We start from the raw sequence: 25,379 nt of genomic DNA, 5'->3' as shown, positions 1-25,379 counted from the left end.
CTCTTAACTCATTTTCGTCTCTCCTGCATACCAAAATATTCACACCGTTTTCCAGCTAACTGCAGCTCTCACTGTGCCACGTTACATTCTTGGAATGTTAATACCTAAGATCAACCAGTATAATTTTTGTATGTAAATTCACACCGCCATTCATATATATATATATTTTTTGTTCCCTCCGTTGATCCCACTGTATTATTCCCTCATAATGGAATGCAAAGTCTCGTGTTGGCTAACGGGTTAATGATGTAGCTTTGGGGTTCCCCTTTCCCCCCTCGGGAGACTTAGCGGGCACAGGTGCTCTTTATTCCTCCAGGGAGAAGAGGCCAGCCTTCGACTGTGTCTTCTGTGCGCATTCATAATAAAAGCTGGTACATTCATGGCTGCTTCATGATGTAGAGGAACCAGTGAATGAAAGTTTGGGTAGAGCTCACCTCTAAGAGAGTGGTCCTGCGGCACCCGGCCTGACCCGAGCGTCTCTAACGTCTTTATAAAGCTCATTCCCCCGTCTCTCTACGCCGGCTAGTCCCTTTCATCCAGCATTTTTTGGTAATCAATCTGGGTGATGTTATTTTTTTTCCCTTTCTTTCTCTTTTTTTTTTTCCCACACTGCTGTTGGATAAAAGATCCCGCCCTTGATTGAAATGGAATCTTCCACTATTGAGCGAGCCTTTGTTGAATGAGTCATCGGCGCAGCCGCTCATTGGCTGAGGCCGCCTGGGCCCAGGGGATTGCCTGGCAGTGGCTGCAAGGCCCGGCTCCATTCACAGAAACGCTGGCTCTCTCGCCGGCCCTTTCATTCACACAAACGGCATCTCATTCACATTCTGTCGGTTTTTGTCTGCTTCTAATGAAGACCACGGCCTGGGAATGGTGGGGCTGACTCGCTTCACACTGGAGGGGGACTCTAATCACCACCGAAACCGCCTGTGGGCTGCGCATCTGCTGTTGCTATGCAAGCTAGGGGAAGGGAGAAGAGAGAGTGCGGGGTGGCTGCTGGGCTAGGGCTGCGGCGCGGCTGGAGAGCGGAGGGGACGCGCTTGCTGAGCCGGGGAGGGCTCGGCTGCTCTGCGCCTCCTCGCCCCCTGGAGCCGGCCTCACCCGCGCTCCCGCCATGGGTGGTTCTCCCTAAACTCCATTTCCCGGGGCTCCCCGAAAGCCTGGGAACCTCGCTGGCACCCGAGATCAGCCCCCGGGCGGGCGCGAGAAGACTCAGGGTGACCTGCTAGTGTGCTAGAAGCCAAAGGCATCCGCTTGCACAGAAGTTACCGGGGAAAACTTTGACAGCGATTGGCGTCTTCCCCTGCGGTGCCACCTGGCAGAGGCCGCCGAGGAAGGGGTCAGTGGGTTCCAGAGTCTCGGACAGACCTTCGGGGAGGCTGTCGACGTCCTCTCCGCCTCGGCGCCAGGAGGAAGGCCTGTGTGTGTCCCTGCAAGCCTGAGCCCGGCTCCCAAGGATGAGGCCGCTCTTGCTGTGGATTTGATGGGCAGTTAGAGCATTTCCCCCCCTTCCTGACTGCAGGGCTGCAACCGAAGGGGCATTGAAATGGATTGATAGTGCTACCAAGGCATGCTTCCAGGGCTTAAACACATTCAGTTGGAATGAAGCTCCAAACGCAGCCCTCTTTTTTTCCGCTGTTGGCATGGATTTCTGGAGCCTGTTGCCGCTCGTCAGAGAAGCACCATTCTTTTTTGGAAGTAGATTTTTCAACTTAACCCTGGCTGGTAAAGGCTGCTGGTTTTTGTAAATTACCGGGGAAGACCCTTTGAGCTGCACGGAGAAGAAGTTCAGGTGCAGATTTGGGTTTTTTTTCGTGTATTATTCGAGGAACTGCACCGCCACAGGCACACGTCATGGCTGCTCTGTTGATCTGAGCAAGAAAAGCAAACCACAGGAAACTGACAGTTTTATTTTATTTTATTTTTTAAATATTCATCTGCTGAAGAAGGTTCCCCTCTCTTTCCCTTCCTACTTAAAAATTCTTGCTACTTTCCAAATCAGGATTCACCAGGATTCGCCTGAAGACTTCTTAAAAAGCCTTCGTCACATTTTAACGCAGCCAGACACTTCTGGGGCTCACCCACATGAGCCGAGCAAGGGAAGAACAAACCTCAGCGTGACATGATGGGTTTCGGGAAAGTTCAAGAGATCATTTGAAGGAACTGGATTTACCCTCGGCACAGACGCGGGACGGGGAGGGGGTAGGTGAAAAGGCGAAGACTGGAAGGAAATATCTGCGAAGGTAGAAAAAGGAAATTTGAGAACTGATTGGCTGTGGTTGCTGTCAGCGGGTGGATGTCGTTTTCTTCTCTCTCTCTCTCTTTTTGCTACAGGAAGTGATTTGCCGAGCTCACCGAGCCTTTGTTGAGAAGGGTCTCTTCCAAGTGAGTCACGCTTTCGCCGGGAGCAGCTCGGCGCGGCCGGGCGCTCGCTCCACCCGCGGCAACTATGACTTTGGCCAGGCGAGCGGTCCAGCCCGACCCGCGGTCTCCCAGGCCCGCGCCGCGCGGCGGCCGCCCCGCTGCCTTGTAACGGTGCGAGGGCTCGCTCGTCGGCCTCGGCCGTCCCTCCTCGGAAAGGCTGTCCCGGGACCCCGGCTCCTCGTCCCGCTCCGGGGGCCCCGCGGTTCCGTGTGCTATGCGCGGCAGTCCGCGCCGGGGCCGGCACCAGCAGCGCCCGGGCGGATGCGGCGAGCCCACGGAGGGGCATGCTTCCGCGCACCAAGTACAACCGCTTCAGGAATGACTCGGTGACATCGGTCGATGACCTTCTCCACAGCCTGTCGGTGAGCGGCGGCGGCGGCAAGGTCTCGGCGGAGCCCGCGGCCACCCCCTACCTGGTGTCGGGCGAGGCGCTGCGCAAGGCGCCGGACGATGGGCCCGGCAGCCTGGGCCACCTGCTCCACAAGGTGTCCCACCTGAAACTCTCCAGCTCCGGCCTGCGCGGCCTGTCGTCGGCCGCCCGGGAGCGGGCGGGAGCGCGGCTCACGGGTAGCTGCAGCGCGCCCAGCCTGGCGGCCCCGGACGGTGGCACCGCGACCCCCGGGTCCCGGGCCCCGGCCGCCAGCATGAGTGCCACCAGGAAGAGCCGGGCCGGCGACGAGCCGCTGCCCAGGCCCCCACGGGGCGCGCCGCACGCCAGCGACCAGGTGCTGGGGCCGGGAGTCACCTATGTGGTCAAGGTGGGTCACCGGGACCGGACGCACAGTTGGGCGGGAGGGGGGTCTTGGGGCTCGGGGGCGGCTGGGGACAGGTGTCCTTCTCCGAAGCCCCAGGGTGAGGGGAACAAGACGACAGTTGGATGTGAGGAAATGCGCCCTCCTTAGCCGTCCTCTTGCTTGACAGGGCAAGGAGTGAACTCCAAACGCGCCTTTAGCAGATAGGTGGGGGAAAAGGTCGGACTGTCTGGTCACCTCGCTGGGGCCTGCTTTCCCCAGGGGACTGTTGTTGAGGCGGGCTTAGGCCACCTGGCCTCATCAGATGTCCTGCCAGTGTTCCTTTCTCTCTAGACGTCCATCCCCGAGATCATGGTCTGGCCTACCGGAGGTACACTTGTCAGACCTGGTAGCCAGCCCTCTCCCAGGATGAGGGATATGGATGCGCCCTAGTGCCACAACTTCCGTGTCCTCCCCTGGTGGGGGTGGGAGGTGGGGAGGAGGGGGTGAGGTGAGGTTGGCCGGGTGGGGAGTGAGATTGTTCCTCTCCAGAGCAAGAAAGGCCAGCATCTGGAGGGCAGGGCAAGCGCTGCCTTGCTTCCTGTAAGATGGGTTCTGGAGTCTTACCCAGAAAGATTTTCTTGGCCCTGAGCTGTTTTGGGTTCTGGTGGTGGAAGGAGTCTTTGGGACTGTTTTCAGGGTGATAGTTAGTAGGTTTCCCTATTAATGGACTAAGAGGGAATGAGGTTGTGGCTCTTGGACTCACAGGCTGGAAAGGAGTTTTTCTTGGAACACAAAGAACAATAATAATTCAAAACACAATCATGTAATTGGTAGAATCCCTGCAGCTCACAAGCATGCCGTGGTGTTGAACATACGCAGGACAGCCCAGTTCCTCTGTCAAATGCTGGTTTTCCCGAGCCAGACCAGCTGCCGCAGCCCCAGCCACGCTTTGCCCAGATGAGGGCTGGGAGAGTCCGGGGCTCATTTCAGTCCTGCTACCCCAGGCATCGCTGTTTTGTTGAGACAGAAGCTCTTCTCAGCCACCTGTGTTACAAACCTGTAGGACAGATTCACCATAAGCACTAGTTGCAGACCAGTCTAACCTCGGGTAAATGCAGCATCTTGGTAGTTTGGAACCAGATTCCCAAAGGAATGCTTGCTATCTTTGACTGTATAAAACACACGTGAAGCATGTGGCCACTGCAGCTCCCCTCCCTTAGTGGGCGTTTTAATTCATCTTCTCAGCTACTGAACACAGGTTGTCATATTCTATCACTATATTTTCACAACTGGGACACAGATCAGCATAAAACGCACACATTTGGCTGAGTTTATCTTAGCAAAGGATGAACATTGCTTGTTTAAATTACATGTTCACGGGCCAAAGAGCAGAACCAAGCAACCAAGCGAACAAAAACCAACCCCAACAACCTCAGGGTTAAACCGTGGCTGGAATATAGTCATTACCTCTGCTAGGCTCGTAATTGCACCTTAGGCTTCTTTTTTTGAGCATTTAAAGTAGGCAAATAGAGCTGAGTGAAGCTGTTGCTGTGTGTGAGGCAGAACACAGAGCATTGCTTTCAAAATGAGGGGCAGTCCTCAAACTCGTGCTTTCAAAGGACCACGTCGCTTGGGTCACTGACTCTGGAATTTTAATATTCAGCCAGGCAAATTAAAATGGCATTTTAGGGGTAAAACAACCACTTTAATGAAGGCTTTGCCCTTGTCAGATGGGGCCAAGAGATTAACAGGAAGCTAGCTAGCCTGCTTAGCCTGGACTCTTTCTGTGGGGACGGTCTTGAGTTATCCCAGTGTCAGCAGCCGAACATCCAGGGCCAGGAAGCTGTTTGGGTGTTCTCAGAGACTACCTGTGCCCCCAGGTAGAGGGTGCAGCAGTGCCCCAGGGGCACTGGCACATAGAGGTGCAAAAACGGCACCAATCGCTAGCGACCTGCACTGTCCTCTGTTGGCCCCATCGTTTGTCAGCAGCTGTGAATGATGGTGCCCTGTGAACATAAACCCAGCAAGGGTCCTCCCTGCATCCTCGGAGAGGTTTGGGGTCACACAGAAAGGGAGTGCAACAGCAAAGGACAGTTGCATTCCTTGTGTGTGGGCCCCCTTCAGCGGATCACATGACCCTCCATTGGCACATGTAAGCCGACTTCCCATACTGTCATGACGAGTTCAAGACTGACTTGTTTCATTGAAAAACTACAAAACTAAAAGCCTCTTAACTTAGTGTTTATCTGCTTGTGTTACTGATGAATGAAGGGTTCTGGAACCTTCAAGCCTGCAACCAAAGCCGGGTGCACTTGAGCACGTCTGTAACCCCAGCACTCAGGAGGCAGAGGCAGGTGGATTGCTGTGAGTTCAAGGCCAGCCTGTCTACAAAGTTAGTCTAGAACAGCCAAGGCTACAAAGAGAAACCCTGTCTCAAAAAACAAAAAAACAAAACAAAACAAAAAAACCCACAAAAAACAAACAACCCAAAACAAACAGACAAGCTTGCATCTTATAACTGGAACTCAGTTCTAAAATCTGAAGGTTTAGAGTTTGTGAAAGGGCTCAATTCCTTTCGACATAACTCTGTTTTTTTAAGTTAAAGAAAGCTCAGATGTTTTCTAGATTTCTAGGAAATTCCTGCACTGGGTCGTAACAAACCATCTACAGGAAGTTCCTGCTGGCAGGTGGTCACCCGGCGTTGCATTCGAAAGTAACAACTCCTGGACACTGCACGTTCATTTACTTTAGAGGGGCACTGTAGAGAGTGAGGCCTGATGGGTTTTGGTCATCTGTAAAACATCAAACCATTTCTTCAGCAGCTGCTAGCATTTCCAGTGAAGAATGAAAAACTGAAAACTGAAAAAGTCCTCAACCTGGCAAGATTCCAAGCTCACAGCACATTTAACCAATATTTTCAGCCACCCTTGAGCCTGATGTTAGTTTAACATTTTTTTTTTTCTTAAAAAAGTTGAACACACACACACACACACACACACACACACCCTCCAGGGTCTTAGTATCCCAGGCTGGCTTTGAACTTACTATATAGTCAGTGATGACCTTCAATATTCGCTCCTCTCGTCTTGGCCTCAGTGTGGAGACTGCTGGTGTGCACAGCCCTGCCTGGTCCATGGAGATCCCCTAGCACTGAGAAATAAACTTGGGGCTCCCAGCATCTTCAGTAAGCACTCTGCCAGCTCAGCCCCATCCTGAGCCTGCTGTTAAATAAGGGCGGGAGACCAATGTCAGCCAAGCCCCAGTGTCGACACTACCTCACTCTTCTGAGTATTGCAGACCCTCGCTTACTCGTGGTAACAGAAAAGAGAAAGAACGAGAAATCATGCCCTGGATGCAGAGTGGAAACCCTGACAGTGAACCATGAGGACTGTCGCTGCAGGTCTGTCTACGCTTGCTTTCTGTCTGGGTGGAGCAGTCGACGGCTGGAGACAGCTGGAGACGGCTAGCGACAGTTCTGGGGTTGCTCACCTGTGTCTCTCTCAGGCTCATTCTTCTCTTTCCTGGTTCCAGTCAGCAAGAGTGTAGGAAGGAAAGCTAGTCTGAGCCTGGCAGCGAAGAGCCTCTGCTCTTTATACCTGCGAAGAGCAGGTATAAACTTTGGTTTCGGAACTGGAGGCTGAGACCACATGTGTGAGCTGTAAGGCTGTGGTCTGCACCAGGCCAGCCTTTGGCTCCAACATGGCCCTCACCAGACAGGCTCTGTGGAACACAGATTTTAAAAGGCTGGGAGGGTGCTGAGAAGTGACCACGTTCAGGGCAGGCCCAGGTGCCAACAGCCAACGTGACACCAAACCGAGGAGCACAGGCTTGAGGTCGCTGTGCAGAGCTGCGCTTGCCCCGGGTCCCCCCTGGGGAGCTGGCAGGTGAGGCCGTCCACAGATCCCGCTGATAGCTCTACATCAGATTGTGGGCATCCCACCTTCACTGGGATGAAAATGACTGTGGCGATTTCTCCCCAGCACTGGACATCGAAACCAGGGCCACCCAAACGCACAGCTAGAATTCTACCCCAGGCCCAGAGGAGGACTTACCCACCAAACAGGAAGTTGTTTTCTGGAATGTTAGGACCAGTTTTCTTCTGGAACAAAATCTTTTTTTTTTTTTTTTTTTTTAATAAAGTCTTTTAAAATAATTTTGTTTCTCTGATTTATGAATCTGGTGACATCTGGAGTTTGTGAGTCATTTGTTTTATTCATTAATCTTCTATTTATCTCTGTGGATGGCTCTTATAAACTAGATTTGTTCTGAAATTTATTCTTATATTTAGATTTGACTCATCTATAAAGACATCTTTTTTACTTTTTTTTGTTGTAATTATGAGTGAAGTTCACACAAAATAGTCATTGCCGAGTCTTCTTAAGTACGTTCACGATGCCTTAGGTAGTAAAATTATTTGAATTTTGTTTTGGCTCTAGAAGAACTTTAGAAGTTGTCATTTTCTCTTGAAGTTGTTTAACAACTGGTGTAAAGTGTAGCTTGCACGCAAACCCTGCTAAAACGTTTGAACAATAGCTTTAGAAATCCCCGAGACATGGATGGTTAAGTTCTTAATTTGGTCTGGAAAACGCGTCCTCTCTTATATGACGGAAGTGTTGGTTTGCTAAGTGGATACAATTGCTACACATCTATACCTCACAGCCCACTGCAAAGGCACATATGTGTGCCATAACCACACATCACATACATGTCTACCTCACCCCTACACACACACACACACACACACACACCACATATACAAAGTACAACTCCACACACATACAAACAAACATTGTTATAACCAATTACGACACATACACACAGTATATCATATATGTACACATCTGTACATCCACATCCACAATGCACAGATGCACAAATGCCACTTCATGTTCCATATCTCTATCTTCTCATACACTGCAGAGATATACACACATACACACTGCACATACTGTGTTACATATACACCCTTATAAGACATCACACATAGATATACACACGCCACATACAAACATAGATATACTACATATCATATACATACTTACAACACACACGCTGGATAGGTATACACACGTCACATATTACACACAGATGATCACAGCACACATATATCCCTTCCATTGCATAGAGATATACATGCTGTACACTGTACAATACACATAACACATGTGTACACACACTGCATAGATATACACACATGTCACACATTACACATATACAGATAAACAGAGCACATACCACAAACATACAGTCCTCACACTGCATAGATATACACATGTTACATAACACACGTATCACATACAGCCCACACCCTACACACAGACAAACACACACCCTCCCACATCCTGGACACACTTACCTCTGCCCCCACATATCACATACTCACACACATGCCCCTTTCCGCCTCTGTAACCCGCAGGTGAACAACCAATGCTATTTCGGATTGGGGCAGGTTGCGTCCTCATTCAGAAGTAGCAACTGTCTCCTTTCTAGAAGTACCCAGTTACCTCACATGTTCCGTTTGTGCTCACGCTCAAGACCCAAGTCACCCTGCATGGTAAGCTACCAGTGAGACCTTGTCCTGCACGAGACAGACCTCTGCACTGGTATTTCCCTGTCCACAGATGCTTAGTTTTGAAAGGTTGGGTGATAAATACCCTTTAAACAAAGCTGTGGTGGCAGAGAGGTGGGCTCGCCTCATAGGCTGCCCTGAATGATGGCCTTAGCTTGGGTTGTAGTGCCTCAGAACCTGGGGCTGGCTGGTGAGAGGCAGGGCGCCTCATTGTGGGTGTGAATGGCCAGTCCATCTCTCTGGACCACACTGTTCTGCCTTGGCAGCTGTAGCCAGGAAGCTGGACTGATAGAAATGTTGACACCGCGCTTGGGAGGGTTCTGGCTCTGACATCTAACCTAATTAGGAAGATGGGCCTGTGACAGGCACTGTTCCTTCAGAAGCACCCTTGCCTGGGTGGAAGAGGCCTGGACACCTGGGCCAGGGTAGATGCCAGCTGGTACAGATGAGAGGGAAAAGGAGGAGCCAACGTACTCATGGAAACAGATGAGGAAAATGTGGAATCATTTATTTTATAATGGGATCGTTCAGATAAGAGTGAAAGAAATGGCCAGGTGTGCATACATAGTCTCTGGAGAGGAGGAGAAAACTTTTACCACATAAAACCTCTGATATGTGCTGGATAAAGAATACCATTCAGGGGAATGGAAGCAGATGCTGAGACTCATAAACAAACTTTAGGCAGGACACAGAGCATCTTATAGAAGAGTGGAGGCATGGAAGGACCCGCAGAGGAAAGGAGCTCCACAAGGAGACCAACAGAGCCAACGAGTCTGGACCCAGGTGATCCTGCAGAGATTGATGCACCAACCAGGAACCATGCATGGAGAGGACCTAGAACCCCTGCTCAGATGTAGCCGATTGGCCATTCAGTCTCCATGCAGGTTCCCTATTAAGGGGAGCAGGGGTTGTCTCTGACATGAACTCAGTCACCTCCCCCTGGCAGGGTGGTCTTGCCAGCCCAACAGAGGAAGAGGATCCAGGCAGTCCTGATGAGACTTGATAGGCTGGGGTCAGATGGTAGGGGAGGAGAGTGCCCCCTTTCTGTGGTCTGGGGGAGGGGGATGGGGAAAGAGGGAGGGAGAGTGGGATTGGGAGGGGATGAAGGAAGGGACCACAATCAGGATATAAAGTGAATAAATTATTTAAAAAAAAGTGAAAAAAGAAAAAAAAAAGAATAGCATTCAGGCGGGAGACACTGAACATAGGAACAGACTACTGACGAGGGGGATGCTGTCCGTGGCGTGTGTGTACGCTAGAACGGATGCCGATCGTGGGGAGTATGGAAGTTCAGAGCAGGATAAATGCCGACCATGGGTGTGTGTGACTGTACTCTAGGGTAGATACTGTGTGTGTGTGTGTGGGAGAGAGAGACTGTACTCTAGCACGTATCCTGACCATGGGTGTGTGCGCATGACTTGCAGCGTGCTTGTGGTGATTATTGCCCTCGGGTTGCACTTACAGCTCTCCTTGTGGCAAAACCCATTCATTCTGTCCTGCCTTGATTCTCGTCACCTCTTCCCCACGAAAGCAACAACACGGGCACGAGTCCCTGCTGAGCACGCCTGCTTGTGCCCGTGTTGTCTCGGGAGAGGCTCGTTCCTGCGTTCTCGTCTCTGAGTTCTGAAGTAATTACCAACAGTGTTAGTTAAGCAGGAGTCGGGGTGCAGAGCACGTCTTTCGGATCACTTGATCTCCAGCAATGTCTAAAGGGTGGATATCTGGCTTTCCAGGGTTGGGGGGGTCACATAGCGTGTCTTCACGACTGTCAGGGAGTCAGGGAAGGTGTGCTGGGTTCCTCCTGTCACCCACAGGGCGTGGCTGCTGCTGGTCTCTGGGGGCTCCATCCTCCTGGCTTCCAGCTGGTGCCTCTTTGAGGGATCAGTATTGAGAACTTGCTGAGTTAATGGCGGCAGCTTGTCCAATCCACGTGTACACTGATCCCAGGGTCCCAGACTTAGAGGTACATTTTGCTGCTCCCTGATTCACCAGTGAGCTCTGGTTTCTGGCCGTGACTTGCAGATCTAATGAGAAACTGGCCATGCACCCTGAACCTGCAGAGAAGACATTTGCAGGAGATGGCTTGCCGTATCCACGAGAGTTTCTAACTTCCCGATCACCTGGTCAGCAGGCGAATGCGTTGGAAACCCCTCAGAGCCAAAGTGTTCTGAGAACAAAGGTCAAATAACTCACTGTTGTAGTGCGCAGGACTCCAAATGTAAAGCCACACCAGGGTGTCTTCTGAAAGGTGCCCTTGTTTCAGAGAGGAAACCTACAGTGCAGAGCCTTCATTCCTTCTTCCTGTTGAGGAGGTAGAAAAGAAGCAATGCATCCCTTCAAAATTGTGAATGTGTGTGTGTAAGAGTGTGTGTTTGCATGTGTGTGAGAGTGTTTCCCTCAGTTGCTCTCCACCTTATTTTTGGGGATAGGGTCTCTAACTGAGCCTAGAGATCACTGGTGCAGCTAGGCCAGTGGCCAGGAAGCTCCGGGGCCTGCCTGTGTCTGTCTCCCCTGCTCAGAGATCACAGGTACACGTGTGCTGCCTTGCCTGGTTTTCATTTAACGTATGTGCTGCGTCAAACTCAGGTGCACGCAAGCAAGCACTTCACATCTGAACAGCACCCGGTCTCCACCCCAAGTGTGAAGTTTATTTTGCTGCAGCTTTTCAAAGTCCCTGGAACTTGGCCTTCACCTGGCCTCATGTCAGCTATGCTTTCTGCTGGGGTCATTCTGAGAACTCCATCTGCTCATAACTCATGATCGTTTGGCAGTCAGTCCAGAGGCATCTACTAAAAAGAATGTTAATGCTATTGCCTTTTACTTTGCAAATAGCAAGGATTAATACTGCCAATATACCAAATGGAAATGTTGTGTTAGAGAAAATATATCAAAAATCAAAATAACTGTGATGTTCTGCCCCACTGTACGTTCACACTGATGAAGCCGAGTGAGCATGTATGGAGGACTGTGGAGTGAGATCTTTCTTTCAAGTGGATTCTCTTAGGTGTTTTGCCACAGTAAGGAAAAACTGACTAACATGCAGAGGGAGCTGTGAATAGGTGTGTGTGTGTGTGTGTGTGTGTGTGTGTAGAGGCCAGAAGTTAGTATCAGGTGTTTTCCTCAGTTGAATCCCCACCTTACTTTTTGAGATAGGGTTTCTCAATAAACATGGAGCTTGCCAATCCTGCAGTCTACAGAAAGCTCCAGGGATTCTCCTGGTTCCACCTCCACAGTGATAGCATTAAGGCTGCCTGCTGCTGTACCTGCTTTTTATGTGGATATGGGGGACTGATCTCGAGCCCTCTTGCTGACATGGCCAATAGTCTGCCGATGGTGATGTCTTCCCAGTTCGGTATTCCCAAGCTTGGCTCCTTGGTTCCTGAGCATGTTGAGGTTCAGGTGGCTGGTGGCACCTGGGGCAGGTGGCACACCCTCCTGGCATCACCACACCTGGCAGCAAGTGCAGCAGCAGGATGCATGGCATCACAGGTGTTAGAGGGACAGGGTCACCCCGGGCACTCAGGACAGACGTATGCTTCTATGCCAAGTGTATGAGCACTAAAATGGAAACCCCATGGTCTTCCCTCTCTAGTTTGCAAACATTCATAAAATCAATTATAGAGGCAGTTTCCTCAGTTTAAGATTCACCCTTGTGAGACTTTGGAGATGGTTCTGTTGGTAAAGCAGCTCTCCCTGCAAACCTGAAGACCAGAGCTTGATCCAGAACCCTCTAAAAAAGCCAGGCATGGTGGTGTGTGCTTGTAATCTGCAGTGCTAGGAAGGTAGACATTGGTGGATCCCTGAAGCTTGCTGGCCAGACAGTCTAGCCTTCTTGGTGATTTCCACATCAGTGAAAGATCTTGTCTAAAACAAATGAACAAACAACAGCACATACAGAAAATTGGATGGTGCCTGAGGAAGAACCCTCGAGGTTGAGCTCTGATCTCCACACACACCCTCCCATGCTCCTTCAAACACACAAGCACATTTACACACAAACACACACACACACACACACACACACACACACAGATTCTACCTCCAACTGTCCATGTCCATCAGTAGGAAGGATGAAACTCATGGCCTGATCTGCCCTCTCCACTCTCTCCCGAGGCCAGGGTCTTCAGGGTCTAAGCTGGCTTCTGAAGTGGTAGGACTGCTTTGCTTAAGGACTTCTTAAACTTCATAAGCTTGTGTGAGAAGGCTCTGGCAGCTCTCTCTCTGAAGGACTGAGCTGTGGTTCTTTTTGCTGAAGTCACACCTCCCATGATGAGCACAGCATTTTTTGTACAGTGACATATTAACTCAGGTGGAAGAAAAGAAAGAATTCCAAATGTGGCCACCTGGGTGAACTGTTTTTGCTTATGGATGGGGGTTAGTTGCTGGAGCCATGGCAGTGTGAGAGTGAAGAAAATGACTCTCCCAGCAAGATTAACTGTTCGTTGTGCCTCAGGAGGGTTGGGCCTTCACAGGCATGTCTCCATTCACGCTGGGATGCTGATGGTCCCATCTGCAGAGCAGTACAGCTGCTGTGAGGCCATGAACACAGTGACCATGCCATGCCCAGAAGGTGACTTTCGCCGCACGCTCCCCATCTCCTGGCTTCTACAGAGATCTCCTTCTTCCTCTTTGTTACATTCTGTGGGCCTTGGACAAAGTGACACAGAAGCCCCAGGAACTTGACCAAGAACTTGACAGTCGTTTATTCTCAGACCTGCAACTAGTTTTGAGTGTCCAAATCAGCTGCTGCCCTGTGTAAAAAGAAGTTTCTCTGGCCCAGGCTGAGAGCAGCACTAATCTATGGGTATAAGCATGAATATTTGAAAGGCAGTTTGGCAGCAGGGCCATTTAGCAAAGCTAGGGCCTATGACCTCCTCAGCCATGGGCTTCTGACCAGCGTATGAAGAGTCAGGGTTCTTTAGAAAAATAGAACTGCTAGAATCAAACACACACACACACACACACACACACACACACACACACACACAGATGGGTTTATTAAAGTGGCTTATGGGTTGTGGTCTGGCTGTCCTGACAATGCTCGTTCCCCCAATGGAAAGTTTTAGAATCCAGTGGTTGTTCAGTTCCCGAGGCTGGATGTCTGTCTCAGCTGGACTTCAGCATGCACTGGAATCCTGAAGAAGTAGGCTCTGGTGCTAGTGATGGAATGGATTCGCCAGTGAGAATGAGGGCAAGCAGACAAAGAGCACCCTCTTCCTTCTTCCTTGTCCTTTATAGGCTGTGACCCAGATTTAAGGCACTTAAATGCCTTCCTCCCACTTCAATGATCCGACCAGGAAAAATCCTTCACAGGTGTGCTTGCCCAGCAGCTTGGCTTTTTAGCTAATTCCAGGTGTTATCAAGTTGACAAAGAGCAGCCATCACAACCACGGTTTACAGTACTAGGCCTGAATCGTCTTTTGGAAATTCTCCAGTGATTTTTTTTTTTTTTGTTTTTTGGGTTTTTGTTTGTTTGTTTGTTTTGTTTTGTTTTGTTTTACTATGCTTGCTGAGGGCCAGAGATTTGCAACCCTTCAGTTCACTCCTGCTCTACATGTTACTGTGCTCTGACATGCCACAGCCATGAGGACATGCTCTGACATGCCACAGCCGTGGGATCATTCTCTGGCATGTTACAGCCATGAGGCCATGCTCTGATTCTGTCTCCGTCTCTGTAATGTACCACACACTCTCTCTTCTACTCTCCTCTCTTCCTCCTTCTCCTTCACTGCCTCCCCCGCCCCCAGGCACTAGCTCCTATGCATACATCTCATCCACCTTCTGGAATGTTCCACAGCATCCCCAAGGAGAACCATTCTTGATCACCACATTTCTGAGGCCAGTATAGGTCCCTGGCATTTCCTCTCCTCCCCCAATTTGGTGCCATAAGGGCAGGAAGCAACTCTAATCCAACAGCTTACACCCAGTTCCTGGCACAGCCTCCCCCAGAATGGGAGCTTTTCAAGTATCCACTGAACGGGGAAACTAATTTACACGCTCACAGAGCAATACAGTGATGGGTAGAAGGGGAGACTGCTCCAAAACAATCCAAAAATGAAACAGAAGAGAAGCCAACAGCTGCGTGTGGCTGCAAACAGGAGAAGTCGAGGGGCTGGGGAGCGGGTCAGTGGTAAGAGTTCTAGCTCTGCAAGCATGAAGATTGGAGTTCAAATCCCAGCACCCAGACAAAGCCTGTTCGTAGAACATCGGCATTGGGAGAGGCAGGGGCTGCTGGATCCGGGTCAGCACTCTAGCTCAAATGACAAACTTCCAGTCCAGTGAAAGACACTGTCTCAAGGTAACAGAGTGATGGAGGAAAACAGCCAATGTCTGCCCGGGTCCCCACATTCACAGGTGTGAGAGTGTGCACACTCACATCCTCATGCATTGCCATGGCCGATCCTGGTCATCAGCTTGACTGGCTCTAGACTGTCAAGAGATAAGCTGTTGGTCACTCTTGTGAGAGATGCTCTTGATCAGGTTGTTTGAAGTGGGAAGACCCACCCTAAATGTGGATGACCCCTTTTGGTGGCAACCAGACGGCAGGGGTAGAAGGAAGGGTTGGTTCTTGCCCACTTGCCAGTTCACCTACCCTGCTTGCACATTCATCTGCCTTGCTGCAGCAGCTGCCGCCATCTTCCTTTACTGACATAAGAACCCGGCTTCCTCCAGCTCCCAGCATGGAATGAAGACCAGTAGCCTTCCAGGAATGCTCCAGGACTCCAGTGCCAGACCAGGACTGCTAACGCACCTCCAAATCAGAGACTTCCGAGTCATCCCCAAACATTTCCTGCCCCAGGCTCATGATATCTGTTCAGGCACAAGCTAATTCTGACTAATGATGCTTCAAATGTTCCTCTGCTTTGCTCTCGTCCTGATTCATCTGCTTATTATCATGCCTTGGTTATTGCAAACACTCCCAGGCTTGGCTTAGCAATTGCTTTGGGAGCTTTAAGAAAACTTTCCTTTTATTAGAAGAAAATAGGACTGTTTCCTGCAAGCTTCCCCTCACTGCCCTGCTTGACTCTCTCTCTCTCTCTGTGTATCTATGTGCATGTGTGCCTGAGAGGTTGACTTTCCGTATCTTCCTCTACTGATCTCTTTAGAAGGTGCCCTAACCTGTACCTCATTCCTCAGTGCTGGGGTTACAGGGAGCCACACCCTGTATTTGGGTGCTGGGCTCTGAACTCAGATCCTCATGTTTCTGCAGCCGGCACTTTCCCCACTGAGCCAACTCCCCACCCGGCCCAGCTCCTCTGACTCTGCTGGCCTTAGAGAAGTTCTGCAGCAGTCACATTTCTACTCCACCAGTCTGCAGGACACGTGACTCCGAGCATTTGCATGACATGGTTTAGGTACCAGCAGTTCACCCCGGCCTATGCGTCGGATCTGGCTGTGTTGTGTTCCAATGCAAGAGGCCCCTTGGTATTCTATCAACTTTCACAAGTTAGGGAGATTACAGTTGAAAAACAAGATCTGAAGTTTTCAGTTGAAAAACATTATCTGAAGTGGTTCTTGGTTTCACCCATCTAACAATAAGGTAAAACATGTGTTTTAAAAATTGCTTTTAGCTAGTGAGGCACATCATTCATCTTTCTGAAATCCCTGCCTGTCTTCTCATTGCCCTAATTAAGACAAAAGCTCTTTATTTTCCCCCTGGTTACGGAATTCAATTAGAATTCCTTATATGAGAACAACATCTTAGTTCAGCTCAGTTTAGCAGTTTAGCAGGGGCCTTGCCTCCTGTCCTGTCCGCCGTCCCCCCAGAACTCCACCCAGTCCCCCTGGGCTGATTCAGACCCAATCTCCTCAGAGCACCTTCGCCCCACCTCATTCCAACGTGAGTGGTGTCCTCTAAGCTTTCTAGATACAACTTAAATAAACAGCCACTCTCTAGCCTCTCACGCCAGCATTTGGTGGCTTGTTGGCAGGATCTCTACAATTCTTCAGTATTTATCCCTGTATAGGCCATTTTGGTGCATATGGAGACTGTACTGAGGGCCTAGCCCAGCCTCCCTAAAAATTCACGATGAATTAAATAATCTCCATTATAAGGAAATGGTAATCTAGAGAGAACTATCACATGTATGATATGGGGCCATGAGGTACATGATGTGCTATGGTGTTTGTGTTCTCTAAAATTCCTGTGTAGAAATCTTAGCCCTTAGCCAGATGGTATAAGGAGGCAGGGGCTTTCAGAGGTAATTAGGTCTCCAGCGTGTAAATGGTGCTGGTGCCTTCCTGAAGGGACTCCAGAGAGCACCTTTGCCCTCTTGATACCTTATATCACAGCTATTTTCATACCAGATTTGGCTCTACTGACATTTTTACCTACGTGGCTATGGGAAACACGTTTGCTGCCACAGTCATCTGTCTCTAGTGCGTGGAGTATTTGTTCTGGCTGCCTGGGCTGGTTAAGAGATGCAGGAAGCCGTTGGTGGCAGGAAAGCAGGCCAGCCAGTTGCCTAGCCTCTGTTTTGAATGCCTGAGACCCGGTAATTTATGAATCAGAGTTTATTTTTGCTCACAGTTTGAGAGCCCAAGCTGGGGTGGCAAGAAAGCAGCTAAGGGGGCGTGTTCAAGGCTGCTGTCCTCCAGAACATTGGGATTGTCCGACCTCTAAGCAGTCCTGGGAGAGCGGGCATATTCTCGCTATTGCTGCTCGGTTCTGGCCCATTCCTGAGTGTTCTGGGCTGTGACCCACCGTGCCTCGTAACGAGGTGACTATCAAACAGCATCCAATCTGAGTTTCAGAGGGGACAATCCAGACTCAAACTGTAACCAACCCCGCCCAAGACTCCCAGGCAAAGGGTGGGTAGTATTCAAGGACAGAGAACAGAGGTTGCAGCAGGGTGTCAAAATCACCTGGTTGGGAGGTTGGTGTAGGGATTTTCAGGGCACCAGGAAGGTAACTCTAGGGCCTGGAGAGATGGCTCTGGTTCGAAGTGCATATCACTCTCAGAGAGGACTTGGGTTTGTTCCTAACACCCATAACGGGTGTCACAACCCTGCAGTTTCACCTCTAGGGAACATAATACTTCTTTCGGGCCTCCCTGGGCGTCCACATTTACATGCATACACATCCATACAGAGGCACATAGACACAGGATACAGGCGTGACCACCCACATTTGAAACTCAGAGCTCACATAAACAGCTGAGTGTGGCTGTGGGCACCTTGACCTCCGGTGCTGTTGGAGATGGAGCCAGGAGGATCTCTGGGTTTTACTGGTTGCTGCCCTAGCCATAGGCTCTGGGAGGGACCCTATCTCAAAGCAGAATGGCAAAGACTAACAGAGAGGGAAATGTAACCTTCTCCTGTCTTTAAGGATCACACAGATACAGTCATCTGCATGCACATGCACACACACACACACAATTTAAAAATGAAGATAACTCCAAAGACTGCACTTTGAACTCTGCTCCATTTGATCTCCTCCATCCTTGTTCCTTCTCTGAGCTGGTGGGCATGTGCGCCCCAGCCTGCCCCACGTCTTCATAGGGTGCTCCATAGATGGGAAGCATAATTAGAAGAGCATGAATTCCATCTCCTTCTTACTTGCAGCTAGCCACAGGAGGGATTTGTAAGTGACAGGGCTTTAATGAGAGCCTCATGAGACCGTTATTAAGTTAAAATGCTGCACAGACAGAATGTTTCCCAAACAGAAAGCTACACTCTCTAATGCGCCCGTGTGCACCCACCTCTAATTAAAACACGTGGGTTCACGAAAAAGGAAAGGGGAGGGGAGTGAATGGATCAACAAGTTTTTTCTCTTTCTTTCTTTTTTTTTTTTTTTTTTTTTTTTTTTGGTGGCTCAATTACACCTCTGGTCCTGTGGAGAATGTGGTAGGTGGAAAAAGCGGTACAGGGTGATTTTTCTAAAGGAGCTGATTGTGGGAAACAATTATCCCCACTTTATCCTAAGAGCTCTGGAGAAGCAGAACAGAGAGAGTGAGGCAGTTTACTTTACAAACTTGCAAAGTTGGGCATCAGCCCAGAGAAGAGGCAAAGATGGCCGACATGCCCAATTTTGCACAAGACTGTGGTTTTTATGTACCCAACTCCATCGCCCTGCCTCCTAATTTGGTTCAGTTTTCTGTGGAAGTACATTCTACTCAATAGTCGAAAATAGTCCATCCAAGCTCCCCATCCTTCTTGGGGCTCAAAGTTTCCAAGTTTCCTGTTTGTTTTTTTTTTGTCTTTGGACTCAACCATGTAGCAGACTGCCTACAAATTTAAAATTCTAAAATCAACAACAGCAACAAAAGATGCCCAGGCAAACAGGTGCCAGCTGTTAACTAGGGAAGGCAGGGGCCTCATGCCACCTGCTCACTCACCTGTGATTCGTTGATGACCTCTAAAGACATCTCATGCTGAAAATGGACCAAACTGGTGTCATATACTTATATACTTTTAATCCAGTTAAACAAGGTGAACACCTCAGTTTTAACAAGAAAAAGGTGTGCTATGACAGGTGCCACTTATTGGTGAGAGGTCTTCGGTGAGCTGGGTTATCAGGAAATGTCTCATATTGATCACTTTTCTCTTTGCTGTGACCAAATACCTCATAAGAAGCAGCTTAAAGAAAGAAAGTTGATTTTGGCTCACAGTCTGGGGAAATACAGTCCATGAGAGGGCGGGGAGGCAGGAACAGGAGACTGGCTGGTCACAATCTGTAGTCAGGAGAGAGAGGGAGGGAGGAGCATGGTTATTAAATGTCAAGGTTCACCCCCAGCGATGCGTTTCCTCCGGAGAAGCTCTCTCTGAAGGTTCAACAGCCTTCCGAAACAGTGCCGCCAGGGGTGGGGGTGGGGTGGGAATCCAGTGTTAGAGCACATTTAACCTTCAGAACATTTAACAGGGCTCATTGAGGAGCGGGGATTCTTTCTCCAGACTTGAGTAGGTGGGCAGGTAGAGAGTAAGTGGGACAGAAGAACCCGGGTGAGACCTTAATGGGTGGATGTCGGTGTAGCCCTTCCTGAGGGCGTGGAAAGAGTCTCTACTTCAGACTGACTATAGTCAGCAGGATGCCTGACCTTAGATGACCGTCCTTTGGCTACAACGTGGGTTGCAGGCACAGGAGAGTTAAGATTCACCTAAGAGGGTTCAGACCCGTGGGTAGCATGCCTCAGCTGGCGTCCCTTCGGCGGCCCTGAGCTCCCTGACTGAGTGGAGCTGCAGCGCGTTGCTGGCCACTGTGCCCTGCACTTGACACCCGCCTCCACTTAGCTGACCTTTCCCTCTGGAGCCAGCAGAACTGAGCGGCTCCATCAGCAGCGACAGTCCTTCAGGAAGCAGTGGGCTGTCCCTCAGCGTTCTCCAAGCTACCCACCTCCCACTCCTTCCACAGCCACAGTCCCACTCCGTCTGGGATTCTTTCATCTGTTTTCATCCTGGTCTATAAATTAAAGAAAACTTGCCTGTAGTGAAGAGTGTGGTGGAATTGCAGTTTTGGCCAATGTTGCTATAAATTATTCTTTTTAGATTCTTTTCCTGTCTTTTATTTTTATATTTAAATATATTTTTTAAAATTGAGATAGATTGTTCTCTCATAAGATACATCCCAGACACAATTTCCCTTTCTTCCACTCCCCCAGCTGAGAGGGGGTCGCCCCCCCAACTCCATTTTCTTTTCAGGAAAGAGCAGGCCTCCCAAGAGAGTACAGCCAAACAGAACAAAACAAGATACAATTAAGACAAGGCAAAAGCTCCCATATTGAGGCTGGACAAGGCAACCCAATGGGAGGGAGAGAGCCTCAAGATCAGGCACAGGAGTCAGAGGCACACCTGCCTTTTCTGATAGGAGTCCTACAAAAACACCAAGCTGAAAGCCACACAGATACACAGAGGCCCTGATGCTGAGCCATGCAGGCCCAAAGCTTGTGTTTCAGTCTCTGTGAGCCTATGTGAGGCCGGCTTAGTTCATCTGATGGGCCATGTTCTCAATACTGGGACTCCTACAGCCTCCTACCCCTCTTCTGAGGGGTTTCTTTATCCCTGAGGGGAGGGACCTGATGGAGACCTTCAATTTAGACTGTCTCTCTCTCCCTCTCCTTCCCCACCTCCCTCTCCCTCCCCATCTCCCCCTGCCTCTTTCTCTCTCTCTGCATGATGTCTGGCTATGAGTCTCTGCAGAGGCTCGCAATCTGCTGTCAGAGGAAGCCTCTTGACAACTGGACGTGGAAGCCTCCCTAAGCCTCTAGAACAGAGACTTTTCCTATCTTAAGAATAATTCTGGGTTTTTCAAGAATAATTCTTGAGCCTGATTGACTAAAGATAACTTCAGCCTTTTCTAAGACATCACTGCTCTCTTTTTAAGGATGGTTCTTCATAACTTGTTATGATCTATCTATAGGGGGAATTATACTTTTGAAAATTATAATTTTCAAAGTCATATTTTTTAAACTTCATTGTATATATGTGTGCTACATTCCTGGGAGGATATGAACAAATGTCTGCTCAGCCCAGATAGGAAAACAGTGACAGAATAAAGTAATGGTGAATCCACCTTGGTGAATCAATAAGTTTATTGGTGTTACTTACAGAAACATGGAAGACTCAAAGGTAGCTGCATTCATGAAAGCCCACCCCCAGCATGGGTGATGCTTATGAAATCTGGAACCTTAGAGTTCTCTGTTGAATGTATGGCAGCCCAAAATGTTTCAGAGTCTCCTCTCTTCAGCAGCCCTTTCTGCTTTATAACCTCAGGGAAGGATGGGCCTTGTAAGATTCAGTGACTGCCTGAGACTTTTGAATTGTTGGCTTCCTGAGTCTTAATAAACCTCTCTTTAGAACTTTTGAGTTTTAACAAGACTTTCTCCGGGGGGAATGTTTCAACCCTGAGGGAATTGCTGCCCAGCAGTGTATTACCTGTGCATGTGCACTGAGCATGTTGCCTCTCCTCGTGTCCAGTCCCACTGATCACCTTTTCCACCTTTTTTGCTAAGTAGCTAGGCTGGCCTGGAACTCGAGATCCTCTTGCCACAGCTTCCCACACTCTGGAACTATAGGCATGAACTATCACACCTTGATCAAGTCACACTTTCTTTCACAGTAAAATAAAATAAAAAGAGAGAGATCAGCATAAATTCACTTCCACCATCCTTCCCTCACTCCTAACTACCTAATAGGGATCACTCCACTAGTGTGAATTTCCACCACCCCCATCTGTAACACACACACACACACACACACACACACACACACGGCCAGGGGCAATCATTACAAAGAATTACATCACCCAGCAACAAAGCAAACACCCCCTTGTAATGGTAGAATAAATCCTGGGGCAATTATTTTTTTCTTTTTTGTTTGTTTCTTTGTTTTTGTTTTTTAATTAATTTATTTTTTATTAATTACAGTTTATTCACTTTGTATCCCAGCTGTAGGCCTCTCCCTCATCTCTTCCCACTCCCACCTTCCCTCCCTCTTCTCCTCCCATGACCCTCTCCTAGTCCACTGATAGGGGAGGTCCTCCTCCCCTTCCATCTGACCCTAGTCTATCAGATCCCATCAGGACTGGCTGCATTGTCTTCCTCTGTGGCCTGGCAACTAGGGTAATTATTTAACCAAGATAATTAGAATCCTGTTACAGTTGGTTTGAAGGGGTTTTAAAAGGTAATGTGGAACAGGAAGAGCAAGATGGGTGTGACAGGTGTGTGTAAATCCCATTTGTCTGTGTCCACATTTCTAGTTAGAGACTTCAGCAGCCCCTTTGTGGCTGCCAGATAGAAAAGCAATAAGAATGTTCAAGAACTCTTCTCTTAGCCAGTTCAGGACCTTCAGCCTAGAAGTGGTGCTATCTATGGTAGGCTAGGACTTTCCTGTTAATTTTATGAGCATATTAGTATGCCGATAATAAAAAAGACAAGAAAAGCACCAGATATAGGGAGATAAAGGGGAAAACTACAGCTCAATGTCTCTCCAGGGACTAAATACAAAAATGTCAACAAAATACTGACAAATGAAATCAATAGTATTTGAAAAAAAAATGTACACACCACAACCAGGTGGGATTTATTCCAGACATTGAAAGTTCGTTCAAGCTTCAAAAAAAAGTCAATCAATATAATTAGCCATCTCAACAATCATAAGATCATGCTAATTAATACAGAAAAAGTGCTCGCTAATTTTAAAACCCATTCAGTATAAGAGCTCTCAGCAAACTGATAATTGGGGGAAACACCTTCAGTTTAATAAAGATTCCCAAGAACTATGCAGCTCACATCATCAGACTTTGAACTAGAAGCCTGGATGCTTTCCTTCCAGAGTGGAAAACAAGGCTTAGTACTTGCTCTCAGCATTTCTACTCAACACAGCGCTGGAAGCTTTGGCCGCTGTGATAAAGCAAGAAAAAGAAAGGCTGGGAGGTTGAACAATAAGAAATAACTGATATGATTATCCAGTAGAAAAGTCTAGAGGCTCTGTAGAAAATTCTTAGAGTAAATAAGTTAGTTCAGCCACGTTATAGGGCAAACCATATGTACACAAAAGCATATGTGACTTCTGAAGACTGAAAGTGTGATTTGCAGAAACTGAAATTATCATGTACCGTTTGTAATCCCACCAGGAAGATAAAATATTCAGATTTGAACCCACCAAAACACGAGTAATGTATGTTTGCTGAGAATTTTAAAATGGGGATGGGACAAACAAAAGAAGACACAAACAAACATGCAGGACTGAGGCACAGCACTGGGGCTGGAGAGGTGGAGGATGGTTACACGCGAATGCTGCTCTTCCGGAAGATCTGAGCTCACTCTTAGAGCTGACATCGGGTGACTCACAACTGCCCTGTAACTCCAGGTCCAAGGAGTCCAGTACTCTCTTCCGGCTTCAGGGGCACCTGCACTCATGAGCATGTATTTACCTATGACATGTTTAAAAATAGAATAAATATTTTTAAAAATGTGGTGAAATAAATAAAACGATACAGATAAGTGAAGACACCCATCAAGTTGCAAGAACAAGATTTATTCCAGTAAGCTTTTTAATTCTTTTTTTAAGTTAAGCAGTAGTTTTAATATAATTCACATCAAAACTCCTGGAAGGACTCACAGTCAGTACTGAGTGGGAGAAATCACTTCGCTGGATATTATGATCCATTCTAAAGTTAGAGGGAAGGCAAGATGGCTCGGTGGGTAAAGGCGCTTGCCACCAGGTCTGATGACCCGAGTTCAATCCCTGGATATAATAATCATTCTCGACCTGATACACGTGTAATGGGGAGCTTGTGTATGTGCATGGGTGATGCGCACACATGCACACACACACACACACACACAAACATGCACACACACATGTACATACACACAAATAATTTTGAGACTAAAGCTAGATTGTGTGATAAGGCAGGGATAGGAAACCCAGAGCTATCAGACACTGAAAGAACCTCAGTTGATTTTTTATAAAGATGTCAAAGCAATTCAAAGAATGAAAGCAAGCATTGTAAATGTATGTCCTGGGAGCAATCCATAACTAAAAACATAACTTTTGACCCAAACCTCCTGCCTATATAGAAATTAGCTCAAAATAAACCACAGACTTGGATAGAAATGTAACCGAGAAAGCTTAAAAAAAAAGATGAAACATTTGAGATTCAGGGTCAGGAGAGCCCTGTGACTGGATACCAATGTATAGTCTATAAAAGAAAAAAAGTGATTGGATCATACCAAATTAAAGACATAATCTGCAGGGACCTGTTACATGGGAGAAAAGACAACACTAAAGTAATACACTTTTAAATAACAAATAAAAGAAAGAAAAAAATAATAATAAAAGGAAAAATGTCCAGTTAGGAAAGGAACAAAGGTATCCAGGATATTTCACCAAAAGGCAGACAAACACCTGAGAACGTTAACATCATTAACCAAGAGGCCTATGAGAACTGACGACACAATGGTCCATTGGTCCAGGCCTCTGATGGTTACTTCTAAATGTCTGCTTGCCACAACCTAGAATACCTGGGTTTCAACTGAGATTTATTTAGATCATGTTGGTCCATGAAAATGTCTGTTGGGGATTGTCAAACTGTAGGCAGCATCATTCCCTAGGCAGGGATCCTGAACTACACAGGACTGGAGAAACCTAGACAAGAATAATCCAGCAAGCAGGTAGAGTTCCTGCCTTGAACCCCTTGAAATGGTAGATTATAACCTGGAATTGTAATTCAAAACTCTTTTATTCCACTAGTGGTTTGCATGAGAATGCCTCCCACTGACTGGGTATTTGAACACCTGGGCCCCAGCTGTTTGGAGAGGGCTAGGAAATGTGGTCTTGCTAGAGGAAGTGTATCATTAGGGTCAGGCTTTGAGAGAGTATAACCTCACCCCAGTTCCAGTCTGCTGTCTCTGCTTTGTGCTGGTATTTGGAGGCGTGAGCTCCCAGCTTCCTGATCCTGCTTCTCTACTTGTTGCTTGCCATCATGCCTTCCCACTACATGAACTCTTATGGCTCTAGAACTGTAAGCCCCCTTCCCCAAACTCTCCTATAAGTTGCCTTGGCCATGGTGTTCTGTCGTAGTAACAGAAAGTCTTCCACAAGGCTCCTCGCCATCAAAGCAGTGACATCTTTTGTGGCTTACCCCTGGGATTCTCATGTTATTTCCCTGATATTCTGTTAGTTGTGTGGGTCAGCCAGGGAGAGGATTCCGT

General features: G+C 48.3%; 1 protein-coding gene across 2 annotated transcripts in view; it reads left to right on the top strand.

Annotated features, from left to right (window-relative positions):
• The first annotated feature begins 726 nt into the window (after window positions 1–726).
• The window catches only part of Shc3 (SHC adaptor protein 3), a 132,420-nt gene continuing 107,767 nt past the window's right edge, over window positions 727–25,379 (top strand). Inside the window, exons 1-2 of one of the 2 annotated variants that reach the window (XM_060372583.1) lie at window positions 727–2,243; window positions 2,335–3,182. In XM_060372583.1, the coding sequence (XP_060228566.1) occupies window positions 2,709–3,182 (474 nt within the window). In that variant the 5' untranslated portion in view covers window positions 727–2,243; window positions 2,335–2,708. Of the gene's footprint in view, window positions 3,183–25,379 lie in introns of both variants that reach the window. The other variant, XM_021654306.2, reaches the window with a different exon arrangement.

This window comes from Meriones unguiculatus, chromosome 19 (genome assembly GCF_030254825.1).
Source record: "Meriones unguiculatus strain TT.TT164.6M chromosome 19, Bangor_MerUng_6.1, whole genome shotgun sequence".
In the NCBI taxonomy this organism is placed as follows: domain Eukaryota; kingdom Metazoa; phylum Chordata; class Mammalia; order Rodentia; family Muridae; genus Meriones; species Meriones unguiculatus.
This window is presented reverse-complemented; position numbering and strand designations above follow the sequence as displayed.